At 31.6% G+C, this 20288-nt stretch overlaps 2 protein-coding genes across 5 annotated transcripts; one reads left to right on the forward strand and one right to left on the reverse strand.

Moving 5' to 3' along the window:
• The first annotated feature begins 501 nt into the window (after positions 1 to 501).
• Positions 502 to 16550, forward strand: LOC113858246 (phosphoinositide phosphatase SAC6-like). Of its 4 annotated transcripts, none has more exons than XM_027490778.1 (21): positions 502 to 620; positions 868 to 1034; positions 1130 to 1213; positions 1847 to 1974; positions 2053 to 2147; positions 2660 to 2717; positions 2965 to 3021; positions 3116 to 3149; positions 3311 to 3391; positions 3947 to 4053; positions 7358 to 7444; positions 7534 to 7611; positions 7873 to 7943; positions 8031 to 8129; positions 8471 to 8570; positions 8857 to 8965; positions 9102 to 9174; positions 11806 to 11899; positions 12262 to 12354; positions 13906 to 13972; positions 15984 to 16550. In XM_027490778.1, the coding sequence occupies exons 2-21, from the start codon at positions 887 to 889 to the stop codon at positions 16112 to 16114; spliced, it is 1794 nt and encodes a 597-aa protein (XP_027346579.1). In that variant the 5' UTR covers positions 502 to 620; positions 868 to 886; the 3' UTR covers positions 16115 to 16550. The 4 variants fall into 4 exon arrangements, 3 of the variants coding, with proteins under 3 accessions (XP_027346579.1, XP_027346580.1, XP_027346581.1); XM_027490779.1 differs by having other exon boundaries at positions 2056 to 2147; XM_027490780.1 differs by lacking the exon at positions 1130 to 1213.
• Positions 16551 to 16794: 244 nt separating this feature from the next.
• Positions 16795 to 17721, reverse strand: LOC113859044 (dirigent protein 19-like). Its single transcript, XM_027491862.1, has one exon. The coding sequence runs from the start codon at positions 17612 to 17614 to the stop codon at positions 17057 to 17059; it is 558 nt and encodes a 185-aa protein (XP_027347663.1). The 5' UTR covers positions 17615 to 17721; the 3' UTR covers positions 16795 to 17056.
• Positions 17722 to 20288: the final 2567 nt, after the last annotated feature.

Raw genomic sequence — 20288 nt, forward strand, 5'->3', positions numbered from 1 at the left:
TATACCGTGGTTCAAATGAAGCATTCCTATGCTAATGGTAATAGTGTTTTCAAATATGAATAAATATTGATTCTTTATATCAAGACAAATATGAATTTTTAGGGTTTATGTGAAATTATAAATAAGCGATAATTATATCATTTATACATGCTTAAGTTTATCAATAACACAAACATTCTTCCTCTTTTTTATCGTGAAGTTCAAAGGAGATTGAATCTGAAACATGACGTGGGGGTGGGTTATTATTATCAAATTTTAAATTGACTCCGTCATAGGGTTCCCCACAGTAGTAGCCTACTAGCGCTCACGGACCCGTAATCACCCTCCACGTGTCATAATATTACAGTCACCCGGCACTGTTTGAGCGGAACCATTCGAAGTTTCCACCACAGTGCCGTAATCGCGTTTGGATATACGAATACAATTATACAAACTTGCAGCGTGGCCCATCTTCATCGCATAAACAAGTGGTGATTGGTGAAGCATCCAAACAGGCCCTTAGTTTCAAAACAAATGAAGCGCACCACTCCCTCGTTGAAACTTGTCATCCCAAGCTAATTTTTAAGAGCTCGTTAATCCCAATTTACATCCTTAATCTTCATTCTTCGACCTTCAATCAGGTAAACATTTTCTCGCGCGAGAAAGTGCGTGAAAATTCTAAACGCTCCTTTCAATTCATTTGAATTTTTCGCGGGAACCTGGTTCTTTGGTTCGGATAAACTAGTATGAGTAATTTTCACTGGATTGTTGCTCCATGGATCTGGAAACCCTAGAAACATATTTGGGTTTGAACTTGATGGTGAATTCTGGTGAATGCAATTCCCTGACGTATGAATAATTGAGTTGTGTTGTTGTTCTTGTGTTCAGGGTGGTGGGAATTCCGATAATGATGGAGAGAGCAGATTCTGTACAGAAGCTATACACGCGAATGCGGCTTTGGGAATTTCCGGATCAGTACGTGATTGAACCAACGGATGGATCTTCTGGTTCTTCTTTGGCTGTTAGCCGAAAAGATGGCTCCATGAAGCTGATTGGTTCGTTGTTTGTTTTCATGTTTCCGTTTTGCTTTCGGTGTCTCTTCAGTGTAGCTCAATCATTGCTTTCTGCGTTTTTCTTTCGTTTTCCATAGACGAGATTCCGGAATGCAGCAGTCTTCGAGTTCCTAAGATTTTTACGATATTTGGTGTGGTTGGGATGTTAAAGCTTTTGGCTGGTAAGTAATGTTAGCAGACACTTAACCTCGAGTTGTGATTGAAGTTTGTAGATAGATAAAAGAAGTGAAAGTGACTGTTTTTTCTATTTATCTGTTTATGCCTCATGCTTTTGTTTGCTGCTATTGCAAGGAGTTAAGGACTGTGTTCGTGTTCGTCCTTGTACATGTGATTGTTTTACGATGTGAATTGACTACACTTTTTTTCCCTGTTAGAGAGATCATAGTTGGGATCATCAACTAATGATGTGATGATTGATCTTGGCATTAAGATGAAAGCAAAAATAGAATAAGAATAGAAGATACTAACACTAGTGAGTGTATCTGTTAGCAAAGTCGATGTAACTGCATTTTATTTTTATTTTTTCTTTTCTGATATTGTTTTAAACGAAAAGCAGAGCGTTAAGGGTCAAGTAAGATAAACATTTGGATTAGCTGCCTTTGGTTCATTTACCTCTACAGCTAGTGCACTAGCCACTAGGTCTGTAGTTCTTTCACTGGATGTATTTTGATTTTGATTATGATATTTATCTTGTTTATCTACTTTAGATATCCTTCTTGTATGGATGTGTTCCTTTTCAGCAGTAGACATCCATTTGACCAATCACTTTCATGTTCAACTTTATTTGCCTTTAGGATCGTATTTGCTGGTTATAACCGAGCGTGAATCTGTTGGATCTTATTTGGGGCATCCGATTTTCAAAATTTCATCGATGAAGGTGTTTCCATGTGATTCTTCTCTCAATAATACCACTGCTGAACAGGTAAGCTGCTAGAGCTCCATATATTTCTTTAATTCTGTGTAAGCAATTCGAAACTCATAATTGTTTTACCGTATTTAGCAGAAGAAGACAGAGATGGAATTTTCTGGGCTGCTAAATGTTGCTGAGAAGACTACTGGTCTGTTCTTCTCATACGACGCTAATTTAACTCTGAGGTGAACTTCTTTGGATTTATTTAGCAATCAACCAAATGTAATTGAGATTGGAACGTTAAATGAATCTTTTTGATCCATATATACAAATATAGCTAGTGGGTGCATCATCAGAAAAAGACAGTTTTCTGGGACTGTAATTAATATATTACATTCTTTTTAGCATGAAATTTAGGATGATTGCATCATATCTACCTGTCATTTTTGTAATGAGAATTATGATAGCCTGACTGCTCTCTCATGTCTGATAGCCATGGACTACAGACTGCTGAGTTATAGGGTCAGTAGTGGGGAGAAAACTATTTCCCAGAAAACAGCTTCCCACATATAATCGTTGCTAGCAAAGTCGGGGGGTTTAAGCCATTCTGATGTTATAAAAATAATTCTGGGTGTTGGAAATTTTCGAACAATGCATGATTAAAACAAAAAACTGAATTATGTTTGTGATTGAGAGAAAAATTAAATGTAAAATTGTATTTATTGATATTATTTTAATATTATGCGCTGCACTGCAGTGCCCAGCGACTAAATGACCTTGGTGATGAGTCTAGGTTGCTTCCCCTTTGGAGACAGGTAATTTGACGTCTACTGTATTGCTAGCTGCTGGTTCGTAACACTAGCCGTATTTATACGAGACTTTTACTACAAAAGAATGCAGATGCCATGGTTTTAAAATTATTCTTTCAGTGGTTGTTCTTTTACCCGGGGCCGGGCGATACTCGATTTCTATGCAAAAAATGTCCACCCTGGATTGGTTCAATCTGCATTTTCTTTTTGTTTGCCGTTATTTTCTGCTTATGTTAAATATGCTTTATCCCAGGCAGAGCCTCGATTTCTATGGAACAATTATATGTTGGAAGTGCTCATAGATAACAAGGTAGACTAGTTGCAAATTTGTTGATACTAGCTCGATTTCTTCATTGCTTAGACATTATCATATTAGTAATTAATGTTTGATCCTGTCCATGCAGCTTGACCCATACTTACTCCCTGTAGTCCAAGGCAGTATCCTTTTTTCATCATCTCATTCCTCATTTCATGAATTGCTTTTTATAAGACTTGCAATTTTTGTTTGGGTTGTTAATGTGTTTAATTTGACTATTTCTATTGTTACGTGACAATCACTCAACTATTTCTATTTGTGATTATCCTTAGCAAATCATTAGGCTTTCATTACTTTCAAGCAGCCATTGGGAAAGATATTATTGACATCACTTTGATTGCTAGAAGATGCACGAGAAGAAATGGTATTTACAAGTTTTGCATAAATTTTGATTTATTTCTGGATTGACTATGCACTTATAAAGCTTGTGTATGTGCGTTATATACCATTTAGAAACTCAACCTTTTATGCCATGAAATTTATGAAATGGTTACTTTGGTGGTGATAACAAAAGTATTTGTTGAAGAGTGCTAGGATAATTTGCATTGCATTATAGGTTTTTAACGGAGCATATGTAGGTCCAAGTTTCAAAGGTTAGATTTGGTATTAACCCTTTGTAGAAAGTAGAAAATGTGTTATAGTTACTGTAGATTTAGACTAAGCCACTTGAGCAGAAGTAATGACGAAAGGAACAGAAGCTAACTTCTTTGTTCGGAAGGTTAATAGGGGAGTGGAACAAAATAAATTAGTATTTTGGAGCCTGTGCCACTGACAGTAGTGATTAATCTACATGCCAAGGATTACTGTTATGTGGCTGCCTAGCAGCTGTACGGAAATTTTTTAACTGCTTTTGTTGAAATAGTGTCATCTTTTATTGGTTACTTGGCTAATGATACAAATGCAATTCATTTCCTGAAAGGAACTCGGATGTGGAGAAGAGGAGCTGATCCTGATGGGTATGTGGCTAATTTTGTGGAAACAGAACAAATTATGCACTTCAATGGGTACATATCATCATTTGTTCAGGTAATAATTTGTATTATCATGCAGCAACCGTCTGCAGCAATGCAGGATGGGAAGCTTTTCTTGATTTTATTTAATTTAGTGATCCTATTTCTACTCATAAGGAGTTATCATTGAAATAGCTCTTTGTTTAACATTGCCCACTCAACTTAAAGGAAAGTTAACGGCAGCTTAATTAATGAACAGGAAGAGTTAACATTGCCTTCTTGCAATGAGTTGCGTAGAAAATTGCAATTTTAAGTCCTGTATGTTTAAGGAATTCTTCATTCCTGGTTTGAATTAGTGCTTAATGCAGTTCAAATTATTAGTAGTGAACTTTTCAGAAATTTTCCACAACCAAATAAAGAATTGCTTGAAATTTTGTCAAATTAGCTTTGGTAAAATTTTCATATTTTAATTAGATGGACATGAACGAAAGTACAGTATAATACGAAATGTATGCTAGCTTGATAGTTGATTACAGAGTAAAAGAAAATGAGTATTATTTTCATACTAGTATCAACAAAATTTCCATGATTTTAAATTTGAAGAACTTCTTAATGGACTGGTTTATTTAAGCGATATATACTTGATTTTTAAATTAGCTTAAACATGTTTTTGATTTTTATATTTTAAATAATTTTTCATTTTAATTCTTCTGAATGCTTTTTTATTTCTATATTTTCATGAATTTTTATTTTTAATTCTTATTATTGACTAGATCCAATAGAAAATTAACAAATGAAAGCTTCATAAAGATTAAAATAAAGAAAAAAAGTAGTCCAAAAATAGACAAAATATTTCCTAAAATGTTAATATAAAAATATATTTTAACAAAATTGTGTATGAATTTTTTTAAAAAAAATTAAATCTATTATGTTGCAAATATTTATTATTTGAACAAAATCGCTTCTTAAAAATGATTCAGAAAAATAAAAAAATAAAAACTCTTTAAGTTTATTTATTTTATCTTTTTTGTCAACATTTTTTTTATGTTTGAACGAAAAATTTGTAAATGCCAACGATTTAAAAACCTGTAACCTAGCATTTTGGCTGGTCCAGTTAGGATTATAGGCTAGATTTCGTATCAAATCCGAACCTGCTCAACTGCAAGTCAGGGTCTTGGAACATTATTATTATTATTAGGCAAATACTAACCTGTGTCATTAGGAAACTAGTGAAATTTTTTTGTAAGACAACAAAATAAACGTACTTACTATTTTTAATGGTGTATAACGTAAATCATAATTAAAACTTACAACTCTTAATATCTTAACTTTTGCCCTTAATTCATTAACAAGTGCTCTAATAATAATAATAATAAATCTTAATCACTATTATTATTATTATTATTATTATTATTATTGAATAGTATACTGATGTTTGACCTTGTAAAACTTTAATTCAACTGACATCTTTTCTGATAATAGTGTTAACATTTATTAGAGTATCACAATAAGGCCAAAACAATTACACATTAGTCACACTCTTAAGAACTAATACTAGAAATTTACTTTACTTTCCTTCCCTCTCTTTTTTAATTTTTCCTGTATCTTTCCCCGCTCAAGAAGTTGCGTTGATGGCAGCGAGAGAGGAGAATGGTGGATTGCTGTATTTTTTCATCGAATATAAGGGTCTTCTTGTTCACATCAAAGAAAAACATCCACTTAGCCATAAACTTATACCTATGCAAACAATCATTAACCATTATAAACTAATTATGATGATACCCATCAAACCTCTCGTGGTCCCTTATATTCTGCAAAGTCGCATGCCCTAGTTCCATCCACGACTTCAACGCACCCATCAAACCTTTCTTAGACCGTTATATTCTGCAAAGTCACGTACCCTAGTTCCATCCATGACTTCAATGCCTCCAACACCTGTGCATGCACCCCACCTATGTTATGTATCACAAAATACGACCTTGGCGCAAAAAACTTAATGTGGTAAGTGATCCATTCTCGAACCCTTTGTGGGTTAACGTTCCCATGCAAAAAGGAACCACAATACAAGTATTCATACTTAAGCTTTAAATTGAAGACAAGGCAATTTATATTCATTTCATCATTATTAATTATAATAATTTTATATTAATTTATATTTAGAAAATTTTTAACATACTTTTAAATATACGATATACCAGATAACATACTTGCAACAAATAACAACAATTAAGTTTTATATAACATACTTGCCTTTAAATGAAGAAAAAGTCATGTTTTTGGAGAATCACAATACTTTGTTGCTTCATTCTCCTTTTTTTTTTTAAAAAAAAAAGTAATAATTTTTTATTGTGTACTCATAAATATATTTAAAACTTGAAAATGTATTAAAATATATTTATTATATTAAAAATAAATATTTTTTAAATAATTTAATAAAGTATATTTAACATTTTATATCCTATGAGCATTTACACATAAAACCTCTTTATAATTTGTGTTTTTCATGTCATGGGATTAGCTTACCTTGATCAAAGAAGATTAGGGTTAAATTTATTTTTAGTTCTAATAAAATCATTAAAATACATTTAGTCTTTGTATATATTTTTTAATTTTAATATCTAAATAATATAAAATATTGAAAATTAGTGTTTAACGATAATCAATCTTTATTAATCATTGATTTGCCCAACAAAATTTTAAATTATCATATTATTTAAAAATGTTAAATATATTTTTAATTTCTATAAAGTTATTAAAATTTACTTTTAGTTTGTATAATTTTTTTTCTGTTTTAAGTCTTTGCTTAATGTAAAATATTCAAAATTTTTCTTAAATAAAGTGAATTTTGATGATTTTAAACGAAGTAAATTTTAAAGAGTTTTTCGGTGATTTTATTATTATATACTTTGCGGCCCAAATATTTACTTTCATTATTTTTTTGGTAACCTAACCACTCTTTAACACTTCCAAATCTGTAATCGCCTTTTTTTTTTTTGGCTAGTAAAATCTGTAATAGCTTTTGTTTTCACTTTCTATTTTAAAAAAATGAAAAAATGTAACACACCCAACAATCCATAATTGCGTTTTTGTATTCGTATTTATTTTTTGTTCCTTCGATTGCATTTATATTAGCATTCTTAGAAAGTTCGTATGCTAGAAAACGTTTGGATTATATTATTTTTTGTGTAAGTTAGATTTCTATTGTTTATGTTGTGCGAGTCTTGGAGTATATATTTTAGTTTTTAAACATGGCCACCAAGTATCTGCCATTTGCTGCAATGCCATCCTCCATAATTCGATGGCAAAATTTTGACCTGCTAGAATGAATTGCCATCATGCATCTCATTTACACAAATCTCATTTTGGTATATCTTTTGCAGGTTCGTGGTTCAATTCCACTGCCCTGGGAGCAAATTGTTGACTTAACATATAAACCAAAGTATGAGTTATTGAAACATGACGAAGCTGTAAGTGGTTGTTTTATTGTTGTAATTCTTAGGGTTTTCATCGAATATTCTATTTTTATTTGACTGTTGTTTCACATCTTATGATGCAGCCCCGGGTCCTAGAGCGGCATTTCTTAGATTTAAGAAAAAAATATGGGGCTGTGTTAGCTGTTGATCTTGTCAACGGGGTAAATATTCCTCCATTGCATAAAGAGTCAAAATGCTTACCTGATGATGGACAATTGTGTCTAATGATACTAGAGTCTACAATTTGTTTGTGAACTTCTAAAGTTACTACGGAAATAGCAAGCGGTCAATGTGGCACCAACCAAATACTATATATAATGCTGTGAAGGATCCTGAGTATATATTGTGTTAATATGCATGGAGTTATGTATCAGCATCCATCTATTTTATTATCTTTTCTTGTCTCTTTTGTTTGTTATCAGCATGGAGGAGAGGGCCGACTATGTGAAAAGTTTGGTAGTACAGTACAGCAGGTGGCTAGTAATGATGTCAAGTACGAGTCTCTTTCAATTGACTTTTAGATATATGTATATATCAATGTTTTTATATCGTATCCATACAAACTTTTTTCCTTTTGCAGATATGTGCACTTCGATTTTCATCACGTCTGTGGGCATGTTCATTTCGATCGTCTCTCAATCCTTTACGATCAAATTTCTGATTTTCTTGAGAGAAATGGGTACGAGAATATTTATTGTTTAAGCTTTTAATCAATCATCTAGATATGATATTTTCTTTAAGAGTTGATTCAAAATTTTGATTTAAGTTCATTGCTTGATTTCAACTAGCAAGTTCAACAAATCAATAATTTATGATAGTCTTTTTGTTGTGTTGCATATCATGGAACTTTCCGCTTTAGAATTTTGGATAATTGTCGAGCATAATGTAATTTGCTGTCCGACTGAAGAATGGTTTTAACCAATTCTTTTTTCTGTTTTGTTACAAATTTTTTTACTCAGTACTAACTGATGGGTTCCAAAAATCTGATCTATGCATTGCAATTCTGTTTTGAAATTGTAGATATCTTCTATTGAATGAAAAGGGCGAGAAAATGAAAGAGCAACTTGGGGTTGTTAGGACCAATTGTATTGATTGTCTAGACCGAACAAACGTTACTCAGGTTGGTTGGTTTATACGATGCAAATGTTGTGCCTTATCAGATGAATAAAAAATGTTTCTAATTTTCATTTCCCCTTTTCTTGAACACTCCATCCATATATTACTATCTGTTTTGGACTTTCTGCTTAACTTTGCTTAAAAGCTCGACATAGTGCTTATTTGCATATGTGTGCATACGTGCACTCAACCTCCATAATTGCATTTTTTTTATTTTAATTTTCAATTTAACTTATACTTTTGTGTTATGCTTCATTTTCCTGCTTAATAATGTTATGACATGTATACAGAGCATGATAGCTCGTAACATATTGGAATACCAGCTTAGAAGGATTGGGGTCTTTGGTGCTGAAGAAACCATTTGTTCTCACCCAAATCTAGATGAGAGGTTTAAGATCTGTAAGTGTATTACTGATTTTCAAATTGTTTATTTTGGAGTATAAATATATGTTTCATTTTCATTTAATACATTCTTATGTACATTGTTTCATAGGACTCAAACCTATATCTTTTCTAATCGATTCTCTATGATCAGTGTGGGCTAATCATGGGGATGATATCAGTATTCAATATACAGGCACTCCAGCTCTCAAAGGAGATTTTGTTCGGTATTTTCCCATGAATCTTTTGGAAAGTGTTCAATGTGCCTCATATAAAGAACATAGAGAAGTGATTCCTCCATAAAAATTAATTTTGAAATTACATTGGCAAAAGACAATTTAAAAATCACATAAATTGTATATTGGTCCTGATTGCACTGTGTAAAGTAGGTGTGTCTCTGATACCTTTTGAGTGCATTAGGATTGGAGTTATGAGCCATTTGGTGGTTAGGATAAGACAAGAAAGTTAGACAAGAGTAAAATAGGATGAACTTGAGGAGCTTTTATCCTATTTAATGTTTGAACAGATAATTCACCAAATAATAGAATGTTATTTATTTTTCTGTTTTTGGTGATCAAGATAATTATAGAATATAATATAAATGATATGTAAATAACAAAATTATCCTTCTATCATAATTACATGTAATATTTTAAAATTAATTTTTAGGCTTGCACTTTTGATCTTCATACTTGAATTTATATATGATTTTAGGCTTTCATATTTAATAGTTTGTATTTAATCCTCGTAATTTTGTAATTGTTTAATTAAATTCTTCATCTTTAAATTAAATCTAATAATTAACAAAAATGTAATAAAAGTATAACATATTATTAATATCTATAAAAATATATATTAAATGTAAAAATAATTTTTTATTTAATAATTTTTTTTTTGTAAATCTACACATATTAATGATATATTACATCTTTGTTACATGATTATGTTAACTATTAAATTAAATTTTAGAGTGAGTAGGTTTGAATAATTAAAAATTATAAAAATTAAATATGAGCAATTAAAATTTTAAAAAATTGAAATTACACGTCAACTAAAACACGAGTAGAATTACAATTAAGTCTAACTTTTAAAAAATGTTTTTAACCATTTTAATACATATAATTCATTTTAAAATTATAAAAAAAGACTGTAATGTCTGGTGGCGGTGGTAGAGGGTGTTGTGTGGCCGCAGTGGGGAGTGTTAGGTCATAGTGGTTGTAAAGGTTGTTGGATAACAACAAATCGGCAGAGGGTATCAAGTGACTATGGTGGTGGAGGGTGCAGGATAACGGTTACAGAGAAATGTGTCAAATAGCAGTAGTGAAGGGTGTCAAGTGGCAATAATGGCAAAGGTAGTGGATGGTATCAAGGGGTGGTAGGAGCAGTGGAAGTGGAAATAGGTGGCTGGAAATAAAGGGTTTCAAGTCGCAACAACAATGGAGGGTGTTGAGTGACAATAAGAGTAGAGGGCTAGGTGGCAGGGGCAAGAGTATTCAGAGATAGTTGTGATCAACGGTGCCAACAAAAGCAATGATGGTTGTCGAATGATGGTGGCAATGCTAGTGGTAGAAAGTGTTTAGTGGCAGAATCGATAGTTCTGTTATCCTCCTCATTTCTAATCCTGCTCCCCCTTTAGGATAAAATTTATACTAGGCTAGTAAGATAGAATAATCAACAGGCTAAGTTATCCTCTCTTATTGACTCAACAAGCACTAAATTAAAATAAGATATATCCTATCTTATCTTAACGATCAAATGGATCCTAATTATATGAATTCAGAATACAGATTAGCTTACACCAGTGTAACTGTGTAAGTCAAAAGCATTCTTACACTGCTCAATAACTTTCTATTTCTTGAAGCTCGATCTCTCCCGGATGAACCATATAGCCAAGAGAAACCATAAACCAGAATAGAAGAGCTTGCCCCACCCATGAGTAAATATTTCGTAGTTAGACCGTACATCTTTCTTGTAACCGTGTAAGTCAAAAGCATTCTTACACTGCTCAATAACTTTCTATTAGGTAATTATTTTTTAAGGACTCCTCTTTTAAAGTGAGTTTGTTTGTAAAATGAGAACATAAAAGATTATTTACCATTGATTTAATTTAAATTTACATGATACTAAATTTGTAAGGATTCAAGGATAAATATTTCTTACTTTTTCACTTTAGAGGAACATTTTCCATTTTCTATAATTCTGTCGAATTGAGTGTTCTTATCTTATAAGTTATAAGTCGAATATAAAATTATCTAATGTTTCATCAATATACATCAAGATTAATGTTATAAATATATTTAAAATATATGCAAATAAGTATCCTTTAATTATATCGTTACTACAGTTCTGTTTTTACCAGATTTGACATAAACAAGCTAGGCAATGCCGCAATGGATAGTTATAATCCAATTATTGGATCAATAAAAATCTCTGTTTTTACAACGTTGTGAACGGTGTTAGAAAATTTTTGACCTACATCGGTGAAACCAGTCCTTCCCCTTTGGTTCATGTTTTCTCTTTTTACCATAGCCTTATTTAGCGATTTTTAGCGTATGTTATTTTTTCCATAATAGTTTATTATTCTTTTCTCTTTTGCCTATTTTAATTATACTACCTAGTATATTCAATTAGAAATTTAGAATCAAAATACTTGAAAATTATATAAAACATTACAATGCAATTATGTGATTGTTTAATACCTCAAGGTGATTGAATCACTTCCCCTATATGACTATCTGACAAAATTTAGATCAAGATGCTGGCATTATGATGTGACAATTTCTTATTATTTTCAACAATGCTGGCAGTTTAAAATTTATCCTTATGTCTTCCCTCATTGAGGCTTTGGTTGGATTCAGATTTGGGCACCGCACAATTCAGGGGATACTGAATGATGGTTGGAATGCTCTTATGCGCTATTATTTGAATAACTTTTCTGATGGAACAAAGCAGGTTTGTGTACCTCACCTCATTATATGTATTGGGTACAATTTGTTGCTGTATGCTCTCATACGTTGTCATCATCTATGTCTCCGGTCCTTTGTATGTTGGAATTTACTTAAGCATCCCATTTCAAAGTTCTATTCAGGTTTTTGCTTCTAGTTGTAGTTATTGTGCCGTTGGAGATACTAAATTTTTATTTAGTTTTGGATCATGTTCTTTAGAAAATTTATCCATTATCTCTTCTTCCCTAGCTTTTAAACAGTTCTAGAGTTGAACGAAGTTCCAAACTTTTCTAGATCAAATTTATTTATCATTTTTGTTGGTCTAAAGAAATTACAGTTTATTTGTAACTAATTTTTGTTTATGTAAAGGATGCAATTGATCTCCTGCAAGGACATTATATAGTTTCTGTCAACCGAGATATGGCTCCTTCTTCTCAGAATCGAGGCCTTGAAGCTATTGCTGTGAGTTCAATTTAGATGGAATTTCAGATTGACGTTTTGAGCATCTATTTTGGTTTTGGAATAGTTATTTGAAAGTATACTATATAAATACATAAAAATTTTGTGACATATGGCCAAATTCATTCGACTATGCGTATTAGTTGAAATACAAGTTTTTTGGAGACAGCTTACATCCCTCAAGGACAGAATACTTGAGATTTAAAAGAGAAATATTTGACTTTTTGTTAATGAAAATGCATTAGTGATCAGCACTCAACATACTTAGAATAAATAAATAAAAGAAAGCATTTCCTACAATATTGACTTCCAATTCTCTTTGAAACTAGTTACTCATTTAGTACTATGTACAGGCTTAGTAAGAATATCTACCGATTGATCATTAGAGTTTGCCAATGAAGTAGTGATTTCTCTAAAGATAATCTTTTTATGGATGACATGACAAAGGATCTATTTATCTATGTTCATTTGTGTAAGACTAGATTTGAAGCAATGTGAATTGTTGCTGGATAATCACAAATTAACTTCATGGTTTCAAATTCAATATCACACAATCTTAACTTCAGGAGTTGTTTTAACCATATGATTTCACCTCTTGTGAGAACCTTAGCTCAATACATTCTATTGCTAGGAGACTTAACCCAAGCGGCATCTGAATGAGCAAATATATTTGCATGTTCTCTATTTGCATATCCTTACCCTCTTTTAGAACAATTCAAAATCTGGATTACTGCATCTCAATGATCATCACATAGAGAATTAAGGAACTAACTCAAATTTGATAGCTAAAGATGTGTCTAGTCTAGAATCACTTGAGATAATTTAGTTTTTTAACCGGTCTCTAATATCTACTTAGGTCCGGAAAAGGCCCTTTCCTGATTTGATAGGAGTACCAACTGGTTTGTGGCATAGCATCTCAATTTCTTCCAAATTATCAAGTGTACTCTTTTAGTGAGATATCCATACTAGACTTTGATTAAACTACCTTAATCCTAAGAAAGTATTTCAATCAACTTGAATTCTTAGCTTCAAAATGGAAATACAAACAGTGCTTCAATCTTTGAATTCATTCATGATATCATCCATGTAAACTACAAGTTCACGAGCTATCTTACTATAGATCATGCCATAATGTTGTATAATAGAGCTCAGCTGAATCATCCAAACCAACATGGGGGGTGACTGTTTAAGGCCACACATGTATTTAAGTCATTTTGCCATATTCCTTGTTGATGTGGACAACTTAACAGACTTGATACACAGATGATCTACCAAGCAATTATCAAGCACAGACACCACATGAAACAAATAGTACATGCTTAATTGTGAACTGATTCTACTTTGACATTAAAATGTGTAACCTTGTTACTTGTTCAAAGAATCTTTAAGTGATTATGTGGCCAGACTATGACTTACACCATTGCCTTGTGTTGAAGGTCTAATGATTATTTTTCTTTCCATATTGTTCTGGTGTGCTGCTGTTCATTGTCAGAATTGCTTGAAGAATGCCATCTGCACTTTAAGATATTAACTTCACTTTGCTTATCATTGCAGTCATTTCCTCTGGCTTTGGGTCTGGTTTTGACTGGGTTCCTTTTTGCAACCATGTCACTGAGGCAAGGTGAGTTAACTTTGTTGTTTTAGCTGAAGGATACAAAGTACACCTGAAGTCTATAAAAAATTATTTTTTTCAACTGCATGCACGTACACAAAATATTGAGTGACCTGAGGTTTGTAACCACCTATCTCACCTTTTATAGGTAGAGTGTCACCTATGCCCAATAGGGAGAAGGGAGAAGAGAAACTGCAGAGGATAGAAAATGAGGGAAAGTTTAGTGAGAGATAGAATACAAAGGGAGAGAAGAAGAGGGACAATAGAGATAATTGCTTAGTAATAAGTACCAATCCGTGAAAGAATCTTAGAGCTGTGCAACTGAATAATCCTTAAATGGGAGAACTAGTTAAAATGCCACAAGATTTGAATCCCCTCATTTACAAGTTACATCCATTATCCTGTCCTTAAAAAGGTTAAAAACATTGATATACCTAACTACTAATTAGTACTCCAGGTAGTTTTCAAAACATACAGTTTTCAACAAAAAAACTTATGGTATAAACTTATGTATATCACATACCTTTTTTCAACAAAAAAACTACTTAGGCTTTGTTTGAGAGTTAATTTTAGGGTATGTGAGGGAAGGAAGAGGTTTAGTTGATGACAACCCTTGTTTCAGAGTTTTTAAATGTGAGAGGGAGCTTTTATAAACCCTCTTAAACTCGTGTTATTAAGTTTCCCCTAAATGTGAGATTTTTTGTTAACCCTTCTTCCTCCCTTCTCCTCTCCTCCCTTACCCCCTCAAACCCTTCCCTTCCCTCTCCCTCAAGACTTCCAAACAATGTCTTAATTGTTCATTATACTTCAACCATACTCCATCAAATACATTACTGTGTTTCACATCTATTAGTTAACCCCCATTAGTAGTTAGGTACAATAAGTTACTTAGTTATCAAATAGTTAGTTACATTAGTGATTCAGTTAGTTTGGTGAGTTAGTTTGAATAAGGCATGTTGCCTATAAATAAGAGGGGAGATTAGAGAGGAATATCATGCGATTTGGAAGAGGAAATTAGGGCCTTTTGGCATTGAGAGGTGCAGACCCTCAAAGTTCTACAATGTGTGTATTCTGTTCTGGGTGTTTTGTGAATTTATAGAGTTCTTTTCCCATTTTTTTCAATTAAAGATACCAAGTTTATATAAACATCATTTGCATGTAAGAAATAATTTAGGCTTTCCAAAACTACCAAGATATATATTGAGAACAATGTTCCTAAAACATAATGATCGTAGTGAGAATGGCTTTGTTCTGTAGGGAATGACTGTTATGCATTACTTCATAACAGTTACCTAACAAATATTGCCATGAGCATGGCACACTTGACTTAGGATCTTGGAAGTGTGTGGCTTGAATCCATAAAACCTGAATACAAAGATCTTGGTATCAGGGTTATGATTTTTTGTAAGGTGATGGAGGGCCAAAAAGAGACAAAACAATTTTTCATTCTGATTAGAAAAGTCAAATAGGAGGCGAGCTAGTGAAACCTGTAGTGGTTGGCATTCTGTTCAATTTTCTCCACTCATTTTCTCAATGGTAAGGGAAAAATAGCAGACCCCAGGGTAATGTTGATCTCACTTTTCCATTTTGTTCAATTGATAAATTTGAGGAATCATTTATTATTTGCTTCCTGTTTCCATCAGCTCTTTTCTTCTTTCTCCTTGATACTCTAACCAGATGGAGGCACCGGGTAGAATAATGAGAGTTTAGACTTCATTACTTCAGAGTAGAATCTTTCACTAAATTGTGTGGTTGCTTCAAATTATTTTGGACAAGTAATCATTTTATGCAGCTTCCTAAATAGATAATTTAAAGCCATATCATGATGTGAAATTTTACAAGAATTTCTGTGCGATTTTTACAGATGTAAGTGGTAGGTAAGAATTTATATGTAAAAACTCATTACAACAATTAAGTTACAGAAAGTGTGACCACCATCCAAATGTTATTTTACTAAACTAGTATTATATGATCTGAAGTCTATGGCTTTTACATGGCAATCTCTGATTCATTCCTGCAGTTAGATATGATTTTCGGCACTTATTCTTCTCGCTAATGTGGGCAAGCATTAGTGTCGGTATAGCAGCATTTGTGAGGGCCAACGGCCGGCTTTTCTGCAACAGACCTCGGCTACACAAGCCCCGGTGTTGACTACTCTATACAGATCACTTCTAGCAATTAAAAGTTATCTCCGGAAGTGTCCAGCTTCTGCAACAGGCCTGACCTGCAGGAGCCTTAGTTCTACATTTAGATCTCTTCAACAAATTCAATCTTTGCATAAGGCTCCTAGCATACTGCATATCTTATTACAGCTTCAAAAATTGCTTCATATCTACATTACAGCGATTGGTGCTGTGTGGCAAGTTCTTTGCTCTGCCTTCCTCTATATGTATATGCGGGTGTTATATGTCCCATATTTAGTTGATTCTTTTGTATGCTTTTAAGAAAATTCATTCTTTTTGCATTTGCTGCGCTGTTCTCATTTTTTTTAATCTGCTGCAGCCACTTGAATTGTTATTACTTTCATAATTCTAATACGAGTAATACAAGCGACATATTAACAATTTTTTCACACAAATGATTTGTGTGAAACTCAATAAGTGGGATCTACCAAGTTTGAAATTAGATTCACATCATTTAATTAGTTCTACATAAATTTCATCCAATAAAGGTGTATTAAAACAAGTGTGCTGGGAACCTTTCTACTCTACCATTTTCAGTTCTATTAGTTATTATCGTTTGTTACTAGAAACTTTAGATCAATCGGAACATCCAGCAATTAAGAAATCCAAATTCATGGTAAGGAAATACATGTTGTGTTGACTGAAGTCTGAATCTATTAAAAGCTAAGGATAACAATCAGATTGTTGACAATCTTTATTTCCGTACTAAAATAACAAGTAATAATGGCACAAACAGACAAGTAAATGGAGGATTAGCTACATGAATAAGGAGACAAGCAAATGGCACTGCAAATAAGATTTGTTGACCCTAAATCTTAGAATACGATGCAAATAGCTGATGTATTTTCCGAAACCAAAAGGAAAAATTGAGACCCATTGGAACTGGGGTATTATCAAGTGTCCAGGACCTTCATGAGGCTTGAGTTGCATATGGGGGCCAGTAAAGATGAAACTCAATCTTGTAGACAACAGTGGGACCCTTAAGATTAACTGGAGAAGATGTAACATAGCCTTGCACAAACATGAAATCACCAGTACCTCCTACCACTGGATAATCCGAAGGCTTGACATTATTTGTGCCACCAACAATAGAAACAGAACCCTTGTGGTGCTTCAAACTGAGACTCAGTTTGGCAACTGAGGTGCTTTGAAGCCCATCAAGACTTGATGTAATGGAAGTCCCTTCTGAAATCCCAACTAGTTTGGAGGATCTGTTTGCTGAAACAGTCAAAGGATCCTGAAAGACAAACAAGGTGCCAAAAGGGGTTGTTGTTTCAGTGATTCCTGGCCCGCCTTCTATACCATTCACTATGATATATCCTGTTTTGTTTATAGTCTCGTGTTGAAACAAAGAGAAGTGAAGAGATTTGAGGTGGTGATGATGATGGGAGTTCGCATGCGTGGTTTTAAATTGGATTATGGCCAAAAGTAGAATAGCAAAAACACAGTTGTGTAAAGAGGACGCCATAACTGTGCTGATTAGAACGCAAAGAAAGGTGATATCTCATCTCATATATACATGACATGAGTTCTTTTCTTTCTTCTTTTCTTTTTGGCGCAAATATTGGTTCACATTACCGTATAAAAACTGTCGATGACCCAGTTGATAGAGTCAACGAAAACAATAGCTAAGTCATTCAAGGTCGTTCAGCATTCTATTTATCGTTTTTCATGCTCTAGCTTTCAATTTGAAATTGTGTATCGCTAAAAGTAATGTAGAAACTAGAAAGTGTCAAAGGTACTTTGCTGCATTTGCTTTTCGTTAATCCAACGAAGGAAATGGATGAGTAATATATTTCATGTTACTCGGTTGACATACACTAATTATTACATAATTATTAGTTAAGAAAACCTTTTAACGTTGTACGAAATGATTTATAATATTATCCAAACTTTTTAGGAATTAATTTTGATATGCACTTCTATGATAAATTACTTTTATTTTCATGTAACCTCTTAATGATGTGTATTTTATTTTGTCAACCGTACCCAAATCCAATATTCCCTAGGTTTCAGTACGCATTAAATACACTAAACCATGTATTAAAGTTATTCTTTTTCTTCTATGATAATCATAGGCAGCATAAAGATGACCTTAATGAAATTAAATATAATTTAAGTATAGTTAATTATATCTTAGTATTGGCTAAACCACTTTTCTAAAAATATTACAGTTTTTCTTAATAAATTTAGATATTACTTTATTTTTTTTCATTGTTATTTCTCTATTTAATTAAATTCATTCATTGTTACAAATGAGGTGTGTAACACGAGTTTGTTAATTATATTTTGTTTTGTGAGAGGTTATTTCAACTTAACCTGTGGTGTGCAATACAATGCTTAAATTTTTTATTATACTCTCTTTGTTGCAACAATTTACTTCTTATTCATCTTTTTATGGGAAGTTACTTCAACTTAATATATTATTGCAGTATTTTCAGTCAAAATTTTCAATAATTACATATTTAGTTTCATACAGAAACATGTTTTCTCTAATAAAAAAAATGTAGAATCCATCACTTTCATTCATTTTCTTCACAAAATTTATATTATTCTTAAATACTCTTTCTCACCATCCTTTCTTTAATTAATTATAATTAATTTGTTTTTCAAATTATGATATCTTTTATTCTTCTCTATCTATCACAACATGATGTTTAAAAAGGTTTATGTTTTGACATTTACATCTTTTTAACACAACATTATATATGTAAACAACACTTTTGTTAAGAAGACTTAATTTGTATGTGTATTATATTTGATTAATTTTGTAATCATGCAAAATTTTACGTCTTTCAATTTTATAACATATTCTAATATTTCATATTTTTAAAATTTTGTTTTGTCATTAGTAAATTAAATGTATACTTATTTTAAAATACTAAATCAGGTCTTTAAAAAACTTTAACTTACTGATAAATTAAATTTTTAAGAAAAAAGATACATAATTTCACCAAATTAATGCTTACAAAGGACTAAAGTGATGACAAAAAAAATTAAATTAGTGACATAAACTTAAAAGGACTAATGTTTCAAATGTTTAAATGTTATATTTGGCGATCCAAATCTTAGAAAGACTTATTTAATCATACATACCTTTAAATGACCGAATTGAAGATCTTCTAATTTTGATTACGTCCTACAAAATCCACTAATTTTCTATACACTTAATTTTGGGCCTATAGAGAAGAATAAAATAAAGTTTAAAGAACCTGTATTACTGTTTTTGAAACTTTAACCAAAATATTTATCTTTGAATTTTAAAATTGATGATAGGGAAACATATTTTATCTTTCATAAGAAGAAAGTGAAATTTTAAAATAAAAAAAAAATATTATTATTTTATATTTCAAAAGTGATGGGTGTAATTTGTTTAGGAAAAATCAAGGGACATAACCATAAATTATTAATTGGAATAGAAAAACTATAAAATCAATGAAAGTTTAAAAGAACAAAGACATACTAATATTAGCGAAAATCCTTTACATTTTAAATATTTTATATTCACAAACAGTTTGTACATTTATAATTGGTAATTTATAATTAAGTGGTAATGTAAAAAAATTATATTATTTAAATATTTCAGTTAATTTTTTCGTTAAACGTTATTTTCTTAATAAATATTAACAGTTTTATCAATAATTATTTTAATGTGCATTCAGTCACACAATAAAAAATTAATAAATGCTAAACATTTTATTAAAAAATTTGTTATATTTTATTAATAATCTTCTTCTTATTTTATAAAATAAAGCATTAAATGAAAAGAACGAATATATTTATCATCTTAGAAATATAAAAATATATTTAATATTTTATTCATTTAAGTCTGTTAATTCATATTAGATGTGGTTTAGTAATAATCTACACATTTGAAGAAAAAGTTCAACTTTTCCAATTATTATAGTAAAATAAATTGATCCCACTAAAATACCTATATTAAAATGCTGAAATTATTGTAGTAAGTTACATGCTAACTAAATTTAAAATTATTTTATTAATTATTCAAGGATATTTTAAAAAAAATATGAAAAAAAAACTTATAACATTAACCTAGTTTAAAATATCTTATATATAGCATTATATTTGAAAAAAAAATAAAACACTTTGAGTCAAGTACATATCAAAATTGTGATAAAATA

The sequence above is a fragment of the Abrus precatorius genome, unplaced genomic scaffold (genome assembly GCF_003935025.1).
Source record: "Abrus precatorius isolate BTA unplaced genomic scaffold, Abrus_2018 Scaffold2, whole genome shotgun sequence".
In the NCBI taxonomy this organism is placed as follows: Eukaryota; Viridiplantae; Streptophyta; class Magnoliopsida; order Fabales; family Fabaceae; genus Abrus; species Abrus precatorius.